The sequence below is a fragment of the Amphibalanus amphitrite genome, unplaced genomic scaffold, assembly GCF_019059575.1.
Source record: "Amphibalanus amphitrite isolate SeventyFive unplaced genomic scaffold, NRLGWU_Aamphi_draft 000316F_arrow, whole genome shotgun sequence".
NCBI classification, from domain to species: domain Eukaryota; kingdom Metazoa; phylum Arthropoda; class Thecostraca; order Balanomorpha; family Balanidae; genus Amphibalanus; species Amphibalanus amphitrite.
Genome location: NW_024881811.1, coordinates 139,066 through 155,000, shown reverse-complemented (window position 1 = coordinate 155,000; position 15,935 = coordinate 139,066). Strand labels below are relative to the sequence as shown.

Sequence of the window (15,935 nt, the reverse complement as noted above, 5' to 3'; positions counted from 1 at the left end):
CCGCAGACCTCCGGCGAGGAGGAGCTGCAGCTGCAGCTGGCCATCGCCATGTCGCAGGAGGAGGCCGAGCGCGAGCGGCAGCGCAGCCGCTCGGACGAGGTGCGCCTGCAGATGGCGCTCAAACAGTCCGAACAGGACGTGCAGCCGGCGGCGACGGCGTGAGTGGAGCGGGCACACTGCACAGCACACGGACACAGTGGGCAGCACACGGACAGACGGACCCACAGCGCAGCACACGGACACACAGCACAACAGACGGACACACAGCGGGCACACAGCGCAGCACACGGACACAGCGGGCACACGGCGCAGCACACGGACACAGCGGGCACACAGCGCACCACACGGACACAGCGGGCACACAGCACAGCACACGGACACAGCGGGCACACAGTGCAGCACACGGACACAGCGGACACACAGCGCAGCACACGGACACACAGCACAGCACACGGACACAGCGGACACACAGCGCAGCACACGGACACAGCGGACACACGGACACACAGCGCAGCAGACATACGGCACAACAGACGGACACATGGCACACAGCACACGGACACACAACAGACGGACACACAGCAGGCATGGTTGTCCACTAAGGGTGTTTGTGTCCACTGAGGGATGTTTGTGTCCCCTGGAAGGGGGGCGGTGTTTGTGTCCACTGAGGGAGTGTTTGTGTCCCCTGGGAGGGGGATGGGGGTGTTTGTGTCCACTGAGGGGCGGCTCGTCTCGGCTGACGGCTGTGTCTCTGCCGCAGGACGGCCTCCAGTCCCGGTGCGCGGCCGTCCGCCATGTCCGACCTGCTGTCGCTGGACCTGGGCGGGCCGGCGGCGGCCGCGCCCCCGCCGCCGGCCGGCGTGGTGGCCGACCCGTGGGGCCTGCCGGCGCCGGCGGCCGCCAAACCGGCCCAGGTGAGCGGGCACGGGGCGGATACAGAGCGGCCGAGCGGCGCAGCAGTGGCAGACTAGTGTACCGTGTACCGTGTACCCTTCTATATGTGGCGCCTGACCGGCCCGCGTATCACATCTGCCAGGTCCGTCGGTAGTGTCGACGCATGCCGGATAGCACCCTCAGATGCCGGTCCCGTAGCTCAGTCGGTAGAGCGCTGGATCCCGCGTAGCGAGAGCACACGTTTCCGGTTGTAACAGTCCGGGCTCGAATCGCGACGGGCGCTCGATGTTTATGAGCCTCCTGACAGGTATGGTTGCGGTTGGTGGCAGGCCGCAGCCAGGCGAAGTCAGTGAGGGGACCGGCCGTGCGCGGCTATGTGCGCACGTTAAACTTTGGGCTCTAAATTCTGCCATAGAACTGGAATTGCGCGGTCGGAGGGTTGAGGGCAGAGCCAACACCATAAAGCTCTGCATAATGGGGGGCTGTCCTTGTGAATCCTTCCATTTAAAAGGTTCAAACTAAATTTATGAAAACAGTTTCTGAACGGTCCGGGTGTCTTATTTGAACGCTCCTTGTGCTGTATCTGACCGGCTCATGTCGACACCTTTTTTAAACCCCACATCTGCTCTCCCGTGAATTTCCGGGAGGCACGAGAGATCTCCTTTTAAAAGTGTCCAATCGTCCGATCCTGATCAAATATGTGTGTTCGTAGGCCTGTCCTGGTATTGCTTTATCTGCCAAGACAGACAAACTTGAGAAAAATCGAGTGATTGTACCTTTTTTGAAGGTGTCTAACCAACTTGTCTGAAATTCACCGGAGAACAAATGTGGGGTTAAAAAAAAGGTGTCGATGTGACCGATCCGTCTTCTGTATCTGACCGCTCAGTATCTGACCGACCCCCTACTGTATATGTGTTGTATCTGACCGGCTCATGTACCGTATCTGACGGGTCTGTGTGCTGTATCTGACGGGTCCGTGTGTTGTATCTGACCGGTCCGTGTGTTGTATCTGACCGGTCCGTGTGCTGTATCTGACTGGTCCGTGTGCTGTATCTGACCGGCTCATGTACCGTATCTGACTGGCCTGTGTTGTTATCCGTGCTGTATCTAACGGGTCCGCGTGCCGTATCTGACCGGCTCATGTACCGTATCTGACTGGTCTGTGTGCTGTATCTAACGGGTCCGCGTGTTGTATCTGACCGGCTCATGTACCGTATCTGACTGGTCTGTGTGCTGTATCTGGCCGGTCTGTGTGTTGTATCTGACCGGCTCATGTACCGTATCTGACCGGTCTGTGTGCTGTATCTGACCGGCTCATGTACCGTATCTGACTGGTCTGTGTGTTGTATCTGACCGGCTCATGTACCGTATCTGACCGGTCCGTGTGTTGTATCTGACCGGCTCATGTACCGTATCTGACCGGTCCGTGTGTTGTATCTGACCGGTCCGCGTGTTGTATCTGACTGGCTCATGTACCGTATCTGACCGGTCCGCGTGTGGTATCTGACCGGCTCATGTACCGTATCTGACCGGTCTGTGTACCGTATCTGACCGGTCTGTGTGTTGTTGTCCGTGCTGTATCTGACCGGTGGCCCGCGCTGCAGTCTGCGGTAACTCCGCCGGTTCGATGGAACCCGTTCAGCGCGGCGGTGGCGGTGCGGCGGCCGGCCGGCCGGGCCGGACAGGTCAGCCGAGGTCACCCAGTGTGCTGTCACCTCCCCGGGTTACCGAGTGTGACCCCACCTGTAACCGGCTCTGACCCCACCTGTAACCGGCTCTGACCCCACCTGTAACCGGCTCTGACCCCACCTGTAACCGGCTCTGACCCCGCCTGTAACCGACTCTGACCCCACCTGTAACCGGCTCTGACCCCGCCTGTAACCGGCTCTGACCCCACCTGTAACCGGCTCTGACCCCACCTGTAACCGGCTCTGACCCCGCCTGTAACCGGCTCTGACCCCACCTGTAACCGGCTCTGACCCCACCTGTAACCGGCTCTGACCCCACCCGTAACCGGCTCTGACCCCACCTGTAACCGGCTCTGACCCCGCCTGTAGCCGGCTCTGACCCCACCTGTAACCGGCTCTGACCCCACCTGTAACCGGCTCTGACCCCACCTGTAACCGGCTCTGACCCCGCCTGTAACCGGCTCTGACCCCACCTGTAACCGGCTCTGACCCCACCCGTAACCGGCTCTGACCCCACCTGTAACCGGCTCTGACCCCGCCTGTAACCGGCTCTGACCCCGCCTGTAGCCGGCTCTGACCCCACCTGTAACCGGCTCTGACCCCACCTGTAACCGGCTCTGACCCCACCTGTAACCGGCTCTGACCCCGCCTGTAACCGGCTCTGACCCCGCCTGTAGCCGGCTCTGACCCCACCTGTAACCGGCTCTGACCCCACCTGTAACCGGCTCTGACCCCACCTGTAACCGGCTCTGACCCCACCCGTAACCGGCTCTGACCCCACCTGTAACCGGCTCTGACCCCACCCGTAACCGGCTCTGACCCCGCCTGTAACCGGCTCTGACCCCACCTGTAACCGGCTCTGACCCCACCTGTAACCGGCTCTGACCCCACCTGTAACCGGCTCTGACCCCGCCTGTACCTGGCACCGGCTACCCCAGGGTGACGGGGTTAGTCGCTGTGGCTGACTCACAGAGCCGACATTACCAATTGACCAGACACGGACCGTGGTCAGTACTCCCAACGCTGCTCCCTAGTCACTGCTCCCGCACGGTGTGTGCTTGATCGGTCGGCTGAGGCTATCGGAGCACATCTCGGATATCAGCTACCAGACACTAACCCGAGCCCGGCCGGGGCTCAGTCCCAGACACTAACCCGAGCCCGGCCCGGCCCCAGCCACCAGACACTAACCCGAGCCCGGCCGGGGCTCAGTCCCAGACACTAACCCGAGCCCGGCCGGGGCTCAGCTACCAGACACTAACCCGAGCCCGGCCGGGGCTCAGTCCCAGACACTAACCCGAGCCCGGCCCGGCCCCAGCCACCAGACACTAACCCGAACCCGGCCCAGCCACCAGACACTAACCCGAGCCAGGCCGGGGCTCAGTCCCAGACACTAACCCGAGCCCGGCCGGGGCTCAGTCCCAGACACTAACCCGAGCCCGGCCGGGGCTCAGTCCCAGACACTAACCCGAGCCCGGCCGGTCCTCAGCCACCAGACACTAACCCGAGCCCGGCCGGGGCTCACCCAGTCCCAGACACTAACCCGTGCCCGGCCCAGTCCCAGACACTAACCCGAGCCCGGCCAGGGCTCAGTCCCAGACACTAACCCGAGCCCGGGCGGGGCTCAGTCCCAGATGTCGGTGTGCACATCGTATGTCTTAAAGTAGGTACTCTATACTAAATCAACATCAGGCACTCTATTTGAAGGTTGATTCGAACTCTTGGCACCGACCTCCGATTTGTCATTAAATGTAGCCGAAGCTGTTGTAGTATAAACAGCCGAAAATTTACGATTCAGTGTACTTGCACAGGATTTGAGCTCTGAAATTGAATGAGTTTCACATAATTCGTATTTTCTGTTCTGTTTAATGGGTGCACGACTGGTGTTTTTATGAGGATTATCAAATGACAGAGTTCCTGGTTTGATAATGCGAATTGGGGAAGCGCTATAGAACAGAAATTAACTCCAAAATTACGGGTTCCATTTTCAAATTCGGACTGTTTGGAAGCATCGCAAAATTGTCAGAGCAAAACCAACCTATGCTGACCTCGAGATCATTCATGACGTCACATGGTGGCAGGGCTGCGGAGTCGGAGTCGGAGTCGGAGTCGGAGTCGGTCGGAGTCGACAGTTGTGACCGGAGTCGGAGTCGGAGTCGATTTTAGAAACCCGAGCCGGAGTCGGAGTCGGAGTCACCGAAAATCTGTCGACTCCGCAGCCCTGCTAGGTCTGTGGAGTCGGAGTCGGGAGTTGGAGTCGGTCGGAGTCGACAATTCTGCCCGGAGTCGTAGTCGGAGTCGGAGCTGGTTTTTGAAAGCCGGAGTCGGAGTCGGAGTCGCCGAAAATCCATCGACTCCGCAGCCCTGCATGGTGGAACAAAGTACAAATTATCATTATTTAGGCAAGTCCACACTGCAGCTGTGGGCTCTTACAGCTGTTTAACACGTCACATAGAGCTCCAGTTTAGTTCACCATCCCATGCTTGCACGGTGACTGTATGTACAGGTCTCGCGAGATTAAGCGGTAGGTTTTGCACTTTTACATTTCCGGTTATATCTTAGAAACTAATCGATCTACGATGAAGTCATTTTACACGATCATGGCCGGCTTGTTACCCAACAAGTCGATCGCATCTTCAACACTTAAAAGCTTAAGACGACGAAGATATAGCCTGAAGTACACTAAATTTTCTAGGTGCAAAACCTACCGCTAAAACCCGCGAGACCTGTAGCTTGTGGGTGTCGAACCTTCACTCGGTAGGAGGTCAAACCTAGGCCAGAACATGTGACGTAATTTTATGGGCGTGTAGAAGTCATGACACACGTTTATTGTGCAATTTGGCCAATAACTCGAGAACTTTATCCTCACCGCTGTCCTAGGTCATTTTCAGCCGTGTTTAGTGGTCAGTTCTCGGTCAGGTGGAAAGGTCGATTTTTAAGATGTTTTATGGATCAAACACATCCTCTGCAGATCCCAGCTCGGCGGCGGGACTGTGTCTAATTGTCGGCGGAATCTGGACTGAGTGGCGGCTGTGTCCCTGTCTGCGGGGGGCTGTAGTCGGGCCACGGGCTGTCACCTTCCGCCGCCTGCGCTCCCGCCCCGCCGCACTGGCCGGCCCATTGCCGCCTCCCCGCCCCCGCCCCCGCCCCCGCCCCCGCCGGCCGGCCGTGCTCCGCCCAGTGCGGCACGGGCCGCCGGCGCGGCGCCATGTCCTCCTACCGGCACCTTGAGGACGAGGACGAGGCGGCGCCGGAGGACCCGTCCTCGGCTCCGTCCGTTGACTGTCGGCCGTCGGGCGGCGGCCCCTCGGAGGTGAACGGGGCCGGCCGACGGGGGGCCGCTGACAATGAACAGTGGTGCGCCGGTGGGAGCGGAGCACCTGCGGAGCACCTGTGGACTGTGGGCCCGCTGTGGACTGTGGGCTGTGGGCCCCCTGCGGACTGTGGATTCAGAGGGCTGTGGGCCCCCTGTGGACTCTGGGCTGTGGGCCCCCTGCGGACTGTGGAGCCAGAGGGCTGTGGGGCTCATGTTAGCTGTGGAGCCAGTGTGGACTGTGGACTGTGAACTGCGGAGCCAGTGTGGACTGTAAACTGTGAACTGCGGAGCCAGTGTGGACTGTGGACTGGACTGCTGAGCCAGTGTGGACTGCGGGTAATAGTAAAGTGTCCACTGACCGTCCGGCCCCCTGTTGCAGCCCGTCCACTGACCGTCCACTGACCGTCCCGCCCCCTGTTGCAGGCGGCTGCCCCGCCCGTCGACCCCTGGGGGATGCCCGTGCAGCCGGAGCCGGCCGTCCCTGCGCAGGTCAGAGACGGGGCGCGTCACCGCCGGTCACAGGGTCCCGCGGTGTGGTATCAGAGGGTCCCCGATGTGTGGTATCACAGGGTCACGCGGTGTGGTGTCAGAGGGGTCCCGCGGTGTGGTGTCACAGGGTCCCGCGGTGTGGTGCCAGGGGTCCCGCGGTGCGGTATCAGGGAGTCCCGCGGTGTGGTATCAGAGGGTCCCGCGGTGTGGTGTCACAGGGTCCCGCGGTGTGGTATCAGAGCCCCCCCCCCCCCTCCTCCGAAGCCCCCGGGTTCGCCGCCCGCCGCCCGCCGACTCGGACGGACGGGGGGCGTCTCCGCCACACGGCGGCTCCGGTTACCACAACTGGGCCGCGCGCCGCACCTGACGTCACCGGCGGCGCGTGCCGGCCGGGGACTGGCGCCGCACAGTGTGGCCGGGTGCCCGTGGGTCTGTCTGTGTATGTGTGTGTGTGTCTGTGTGTGCGCTGCACGGGTGGCACACTGGCGGCTGGTGGGAGTCGGGAGCGGGGACCCTCGTCGCTCACCAGCCACCCTGACACACCACACGGGAGGAACCGACACCCTGACACGACACGGGAGGAACCGACACACTGACACACCACACGGGAGGAACCGACACACTGACACACCACACGGGAGGAACCGACACCCTGACACACCACACGGGAGGAACCGACACACTGACACACCACACGGGAGGAACCGACACCCTGACACGACACGGTAGGAACCGACACACTGACACACCACACGGGAGGAACCGACACCCTGACACACCACACGGGAGGAACCGACACCCTGACACGACACGGTAGGAACCGACACACTGACACACCACACGGGAGGAACCGACACCCTGACACACCACACGGGAGGAACCGACACCCTGACACACCACACGGGAGGAACCGACACCCTGACACACCACACGGGAGGAACCGACACCCTGACACACCACACGGGAGGAACCGACACACTGACACACCACACGGGAGGAACCGACACACTGACACACCACACGGGAGGAACCGTCACACTGACACACCACACGGGAGGAACCGATACCCTGACACACCACACGGGAGGAACCGACACCCTGACACACGGGTGGAACCGACACCCTGACACACCACACGGGAGGAACCGACACCCTGACACGACACGGTAGGAACCGACACACTGACACACCACACGGGAGGAACCGACACACTGACACACCACACGGGAGGAACTGACACCCTGACACACCACACGGGAGAGACCGACACCATGACACACCACACGGGAGAAACCGACATCATGACACACCACACGGGAGAAACCGACACCATGACACACCACACGGGAGGAGCCGACACCATGACACACCACACGGGAGGAACCGACACCCTGACACGACACGGTAGGAACCGACAAACTGACACACCACACGGTAGGAACCGACACACTGACACACCACACGGGAGGAACCGACACCCTGACACACCTCACGGGAGGGACCGACACCCTGACACACGACACGGTAGGAACCGACACCCTGACGCACCACACGGGAGGAACTGACACACTGACACACCACACGGGAGGAACCGACACCCTGACACGACACGGTAGGAACCGACACACTGACACACCACACGGGAGGAACCGACACCCTGACACACCACACGGGAGGAACCGACACCCTGACACGACACGGTAGGAACCGACACACTGACACACCACACGGGAGGAACCGACACCCTGACACACCACACGGGAGGAACCGACACCCTGACACACCACACGGGAGGAACCGACACACTGACACACCACACGGGAGGAACCGACACCCTGACACGACACGGTAGGAACCGACACACTGACACACCACACGGGAGGAACCGACACCCTGACACGACACGGTAGGAACCGACACACTGACACACCACACGGGAGGAACCGACACCCTGACACACCACACGGGAGGAACCGACACCCTGACACACCACACGGGAGGAACCGACACCCTGACACACCACACGGGAGGAACCGACACCCTGACACACCACACGGGAGGAACCGACACACTGACACACCACACGGGAGGAACCGACACACTGACACACCACACGGGAGGAACCGACACACTGACACGACACGGTAGGAACCGACACACTGACACACCACACGGGAGGAACCGACACACTGACACACCACACGGGAGGAACTGACACCCTGACACACCACACGGGAGAGACCGACACCATGACACACCACACGGGAGAAACCGACATCATGACACACCACACGGGAGGAACCGACACCATGACACACCACACGGGAGAAACCGACACCATGACACACCACACGGGAGGAACCGACACCATGACACACCACACGGGAGGAACCGACACCCTGACACGACACGGTAGGAACCGACAAACTGACACACCACACGGTAGGAACCGACACACTGACACACCACACGGGAGGAACCGACACCCTGACACACGACACGGTAGGAACCGACACCCTGACGCACCACACGGGAGGAACTGACACCCTGACACACCACACGGGAGGAACCGACACCCTGACACGACACGGTAGGAACCGACACACTGACACACCACACGGGAGGAACCGACACCCTGACACACCACAAGGGAGAAACTGACACCCTGACACACCACACTGGAGGAACCGACACCATGACACGACACGGTAGGAACCGACACACTGACACACCACACGGGAGAAACTGACACCCTGACACACCACACTGGAGGAACCGACACCATGACACACCACACGGGAGGAACCGACACCCTGACACGACACGGTAGGAACCGACACCCTGACACGACACGGTAGGAACCGACACCCTGACACACCACACGGGAGAAACTGACACCCTGACACACCACCCGGGAGGAACCGACACCCTGACACACCACACGGGAGGAACTGACACCCTGACACACCACACGGGAGGAACCGACACACTGACACAGCAAATGGCCCCAGTCAGTCATCGGCCCGACCTGTCCGCCAGAGAATGTATACAGATATCACAGAACATATATGATGTCTGTACTCCATCTCAATGTGTTAAAGGGACCCTCCCACCTTAACATTAGTTTTGAGTTGAGATAGCCAAATTGGTGGCCATGGCCTGAAAATACCGGTTTGGGCATTCACAACATCGAAAAATGCTTCAATTCGGAGATATGGAATTTCAAACTTGCAGTTTTCTGATTCTAAGGGGCTAATGCATTGGTATGCCCCCTTAGAATTTGTGACGTCAGCGGAGATCTAACGATTTTTAAATCTTTTACTAAAACGTTTGGCAGCACGCGGTGGTATATGCTGCTTTGCGCGCAACAAATGCCGCACTTTCAAATAAAGTCGCTAGGAACAGCGGAGATCCCAAAAAGTAAACAAAAGTAAAAGTCAAATATCTTGAAAACCGGTGAATATTTTTCGATGAAATTTGGTAAATATTCATTTTTGCTCTTTCTGAACCGAGCGACATCACTTTCATGCCAATTCATTAACTTTTTTGAAGGTGGGAGGGTCCCTTTAATTCACATGCCCATACCTGTGCAATTATTCGATACGCTGTACCTGCCCCATCTGATTTCCATTGCACCTCTGGACGTGGCCCACCAGCACCCGGCCACCTCCCGACTCCGAGAACGGGCCGGGTGGCCTTCCGAGCACCCAACGGCTTCTCAGTGTGGGACCCTGACTACATTAAACTCTACGTCTGACCGCTCCTAGACGCCCTTGACTACATCGGACCGCTTCCAGATGACCCTGACTACATCTGACCGCTCCCAGACGACCATGGCTACATCTGACCGCTCCCAGACGGTCCTGACTACATCTGACCGCTCCCAGACAGCCCTGACTACATCTGACCGCTCCCAGACGGCCCTGGCTACATCTGACCGCTCCCAGACGACCCTGACTACATCTAACCATGCTCGGCTGTCGTTCACCCGCTGTCGCTCCCGGAGGCTGCGGAGTTAGAACTGCTGTGACCTGTGTGTCTGTCTGCGGAGTTAGACTGCTGTGACCTGTGTGTCTGTCTGCGGAGTTGGAACTGCTGTGACCTGTGTGTCCGTCTGCGGAGTTAGAACTGCTGTGACCTGTGTGTCTGTCTGCCGGGTGGAACTGCTGTGACCTGTGTGTCCGTCTGCGGGGTGGAACTGCTGTGACCTGTGTGTCCGTCTGAGTTTTAAGCTCCGACCTCTGAGTACGTCTGGGGACCTACCATGACCCCTGCTGACCTGTGGTGACCCCTGCTGACCTGTGGTGACCCCTGCTGACCTGTGGTGACCCCTGCTGACCTCCGGTGACCCCTGCTGACCTGTGGTGACCCCTGCTGACCTGTGGTGACCCCTGCTGACCTGTGGTGACCCCTGCTGACCTGTGGTGACCCCTGCTGACCTCCGGTGACCCCTGCTGACCTGTGGTGACCCCTGCTGACCTCCGGTGACCCCTGCTGACCTGTGGTGATGGCTCTGCCCGCCAGAGTGACCCGTGGAGCGGCACCTCGACTCCGGCGGCCGCCGTCGACCCGTGGGCACCGCTGGAGCAGCCGGCGGCGCCGGCCGGCCCGCCCGGTCAGTGACCCCGCCCCGCCGGCGGCCACTTCCCGACCGCCCGGGCAGAGGCTAGCGCAGTGTGCCGGGATCAGACGGGGGTCCCGGTGACGGCAGTCAGGCCCATTCGATCGATTTGTTATAGTTTTCTACAGTGTAGGGAAGAGTGGGGCACATTCGTGCATGGGGCACATTCGTTTTCAGCAGTTTATGGGAACACGAGTGACTGCACGACCTCAAGGTAAATTATGGAAATATGTATATCATTGCCGCCCTTCGTTCACCGTAGAAGACAACACTGTACCTGCTGTCATGCTTGATAAAAACGCAAATTTGTAATATTAGTGAGCTTTCCAAACTTTTCTCATATCATCCATTTTCGTGATCCTGACTCGGAAATGTGGTTCAGCTTTTCAAAATTTGGGGGGGGGGGGCGAAGAAGCTCACTCTATTCACGGAACTGCTGCAAACTTGTTTGTTGACAAAGTGTCATTTTTTCAACAAAAATTTTGAAATAACTATATTACAAATAACGTGGGGCAGGCTCGTGTACGCACTGCCTGGGGGCACATTCGTGTATATTTTTTGCGATTTATGACTTTATCTGTGGTAGGTTTCACTAATGACGCTCGCCTGACTCAGTCTCGGCTGCTTGCGACGTCGTGACGAGTAATTCACGCGAACTTGGCGAGGTCACGGAGGCCGGCAGTTGGCACATTCTTGTTGGCCAGCCCATTCTTTCTACATATGTTGTGCAATGCATTCTTGTCGAAAGGAATCAAGTGAAATGACTCCCTGCCAATTTCCTTTGGTAAATTTCTGATGATGCCCGGTAATTTCTCGAACTTTGCAGGGTGCACGGAAGTGCCCCATCCCTTGCACGAATGTGCCCCATAGGTGGGGCAGTTTCGTGCAAACGTTCAGAGTTATTAAAAGTCATTTTTTTCTGATAGAAGCAATAATTTTAGAGGATAACTTTCAGAGAGGAAAATATATGAAATAGTTCCTTTCCATACTACAACCAACAATTTTGCCGTTGCACTAACCAAAGAACAGATATAAGGATTTATCCATTTTTTGCACGAATGTGCCCCACTCTCCCCTACAGTCTCTGTATGTACCCGGCAGTCTGTACCTGTCAGTCTGTATCTGTAGACGCTATTCGTCAGTCTGTACCCGTCAGTCAGTCAGTATCCGTCAGTCTGTATTCGTCGGTCTGTATCCGTGTCCGTCAGTCCGTATCTGTGAATCTGTACCCGTCGGTCTGTATCCGTGTCCGTCAGTCTGTATCCGTCAGTCTGTATTTGTCAGTTCTGTATCCGTGTCCGTCGTTCTGTATTCGTCGGTCTGTATCCGTGTCCGTCAGTCCGTATCCATCAGTCTGTAATTGTATCTGTCAGTGTGTGCGCGCGCCGGGCTGAGGCTCTAACCGCCCCCCCCCTCCCCCCGCTCCCCGCGCAGCGGCGGCGGCGCCGGTGGACCCGTGGGCGCCGCTGGCCTCGCCGTCGGCGCCGGCCGCCGCCGACCCGTGGGCGCCCGTGGCGGCCGAGCTGGGTGCCGCCGTGCAGCCGCCCGCCGCCGCCGCCGCCCGCGACGAGGACGAGTTTGCCGAGCTGACGCAGCGCTCGGCGGCGGCACCGACCAACGGCGCGGCGCGTGAGTGGTGCAGGGGACAGGGACAGGGACGGGGATGAGGGCGGGGACAGGGGACAGGGACAGGGGGAGGTGACGGACCGGGACGGGGGCGGGGACGGAGACAGGGACAGGCCGGGACGGCTGGGGGTAGGGGACCGGGACCGGGGGCGGGGACAGGGGACAGGCCGGGACGGCTGGGGGTAGGGGGCCGGGACCGGGGACGGGGACAGGGGACATGGGGAGTTGACAGGGACCGGGACAGGGACAGGGGACATGGGGACGGGGGCGGGGACAGGGGAAAGGACGGGAGGCAGTGGGAGGGCTCTGGTTTATCCGTTCAAGTTCATCGCCACCATGATGGATTTAGCACAGCCATAAGAATAGCACACACCTCAGAGAAAGGGCAGGGCAAGTGGCGGCGATATTATTCGGCCACTGGGGGATAAAACAGGTCTCTGTAAAACCGGCTACAGTACACACACACAGGCTGGCAAACGTTTCATTCATCTCAGTGTATGTGCGGCTCCCAAAGGGCGCGCGGGTTGCGTCCCTAGTGTATGAGGCGAGTGTCGAGGGCAGTGGCGGTCTCCCCAGCCCCTCCCCTCATTTCACCAAACGTGGCGGCGGGACCTCCCCCCAGTGAGAGGTGAGCGGTTTTTTTTGGGGGGGGGGGGGATTCCATGCGCCATGCGTGCCCCGGGGAGGTTCAGCTTGGCTCCGTCCAGGGAACTGACAGTGACTGCACACTGTCAACTGACAGTGACTGTACACTGTCACAGAAAGCTACCGAGGACGGGCCAGATGCGTTCATGGCTTTTACAGCGGCTTTGATACACGGCTCTGCGCGTTGCGGTGTATATGTCTGCGGGAGTGGGGGCATTCCACGATAGATCGACCAAAGCCGTACACCCTCATATTTTATTTTTTGCTTAAAATTGGCCTAATGGGTTGTGATGGGCGGGGAAGCCAGCTGTGCCAAGGATTTTTTTCTTCGAACAACGGTTTCCGAGATATAGCCTAAGCAATTCCTGGAGGTTACGCTGCAACCCTATGTTTGGCGGCTTATAACTCAGAAGCTATTGGTAACTTTATATGGTTCAACTCGCAATCAACCAACAAACGTTTTGGCTATCTCGGATTTTCGATTTTTGAAAATTTTGATCACGTGACATCTTGACCTTTTTTTCGAAGAGTGACCTTGATATTTCCCCAACTGAAAGTCGCAATTATGTCTGATGACGATTAAAGCTTTATCAATTGCCATTCATATGCGCAAATAAAAAAGTGGCTATCGCCCTGCGTTGACCTCAGGTCAGGTCATTTTTATGACCTGTCCATTATTACGAGCGGGAGCGACGCGAGATCTCGAGAATAAAGCAAGATAGCGACAAGCGGTAAACGGTACAGGATTCACAGGGATAAGGTCTACAATTTTTACGGAGGTCATTTTCAGGTCAGGTCAAAGATGACGTCACAGGGGTAAAAAGGAAGTCAAAATAGTTTTGGCTGTACCTTTTGATCTAATAAAGAAAGAGACGTGGAACAGGCACCATTGTGTTTGCTTTCGCCTAGCGCCAGTTCGTTTTGAATTTCAATACCGATGACCTAAGATCAGGTCAATTTCTTGACCACCCCATTATAAGTCAATTGGGGAAAAATCAGCTCCCTTGTTTCTACACTAAAACGCGTCGGAATTGCCTAATATACCATGAGTGACTTCATATACGACTAACTTTGACTACCTTGAGACCTTTTTTGCCCTTGGTCAACTGTGACGTTGCTCTTGGGTCATGTGACGTCATTAAAGGTCACCAAATGTTTTTTTTTACTAATAACTCCTTACAGGTTTGAGATACAGCCGGGCGGATAGGCTCATTGTGTTCAGCTCGTCAAGGCCCATCAAATGATATATATGATGACCTTAAGGTCACGTGACCTAAGGTCAACTTTTGACCTTGACCTTTCGAGGTCAACATACATATGTTTCGATGCGGATCGACGAGAGGATCACGATGGTGCTATTAGTTTGTTCCTAGCTGGGATACTTTGAAAGTTATTCGAGAAAAACTTCATATATATGTAGTGCCGCCATTTAGACTTTCTTTTTGCCCCTGTAACGTCATCTTTGTCCTGACCTGAAAATGACCTGAGTAAAAATTGTAGCCCTTATCCCTGTGTACTTTGTGCCGTTTACCACTTGTTGCTATCTTGCTTTGTTCTCGAGATCTCGCTGTCGCTCTCGCTCGTAATAATGGGAAGGTCATAAAAATGACCTGACCTGAGGTCAACGCAGGCCGAAAGCCACATTTTTATTATCGCATATGAATGAAAATAGATAAGGCTTTAATCGTCATCAGACAAAATTGCGACTTTCAGTTGGGATAATATCAAGGTCACTCTTCAAAAAAAAGGTCAAGATGTCACGTGATCAAAATTTTCAAAAATCGAAAATCCGAGATAGCCAAAACGTTTGTTGGTTGATTGCGAGTTGAACCATATAAAGTTTTTACCATAGAAAACCAATAGTTTCCGAGTTATAAGCCGCCAAACATAGGGTTGCAGTGTGACCTCCAGGAACTGCCCGAGGCTATATCTCGGAAACCGTTGTTCGAAGAAAAAAATCCTTACCACAGCTGGGTTCCCCGCCCATCACAACCCATTAGACCAATTTTAAGCAAAAAATAAAATATGAGGGTGTAAATTTTATTTATTTTTGGTCGATCTATCGTGGAATGCCCCAGTGGTAATAAGTTTGCGCCACCCGGATCTGGCAAGAAAAACATCTCGCGGTCGGTAGGACTCGAACCTACGCTCCCAGAGGGAATCTGATTTCTAGTCAGACGCCTTAACCACTCGGCCACGACCGCTGTGACGTGGTCGCGGATGGAGACTTCAACAAATCCTAGAAACGTAACCTGGCTTTTTCCTGGGCCTATAATTGACCTCTGCTACAGCCACGGTGGCGGAGTCCTTGCTGGCACTAGCGGCGGAACACCTTCAATTAGGGGGGGGGGGGGGGGCGCTGCCAGACTTTTGGTCCCATTCTTTCCATGCAACCAGGGTTACCAAAGCTTGGGATTTGTCCCAAGATCTTGGGATATTGAACCCGACCTTGGGACCTTGGGATTCAACAGCAGACCTTGGGATTTGTCCCGAGCTTACGACTCCCGCTAATTTTAGCACATTCTTGTAATCATTGGAACAAGGAAAAGTATGAATAAAGACCAAACAAAAGAATCAGGAACACATCTAACACAACTTAACTGTTTTTTTTTGTAAACAGTCCTTTTTGGCCGAACACAACCGAGCGTTCTTTCGTTTG

General features: G+C 56.9%; 1 protein-coding gene and 1 non-coding gene across 4 annotated transcripts in view; one reads left to right on the top strand and one right to left on the bottom strand.

Moving 5' to 3' along the window:
- The window catches only part of LOC122388272 (epsin-1-like), a 64,701-nt gene that overhangs the window by 36,514 nt on the left and 12,252 nt on the right, over nt 1–15,935 (top strand). For all 3 annotated transcript variants that reach the window (XM_043379198.1, XM_043379197.1, XM_043379199.1), the window contains 5 exons: nt 1–158; nt 761–914; nt 6,319–6,384; nt 10,909–10,999; nt 12,440–12,634. The exon at nt 1–158 is cut by the window's left edge. In XM_043379198.1, coding sequence (XP_043235133.1) covers nt 1–158; nt 761–914; nt 6,319–6,384; nt 10,909–10,999; nt 12,440–12,634 — 664 coding nt within the window. The remainder of the gene's footprint in view (nt 159–760; nt 915–6,318; nt 6,385–10,908; nt 11,000–12,439; nt 12,635–15,935) is intronic.
- On the bottom strand, nt 15,399–15,480 carry Trnas-aga. Its single transcript has one exon. It is a non-coding gene; the product is annotated as a tRNA-Ser (tRNA).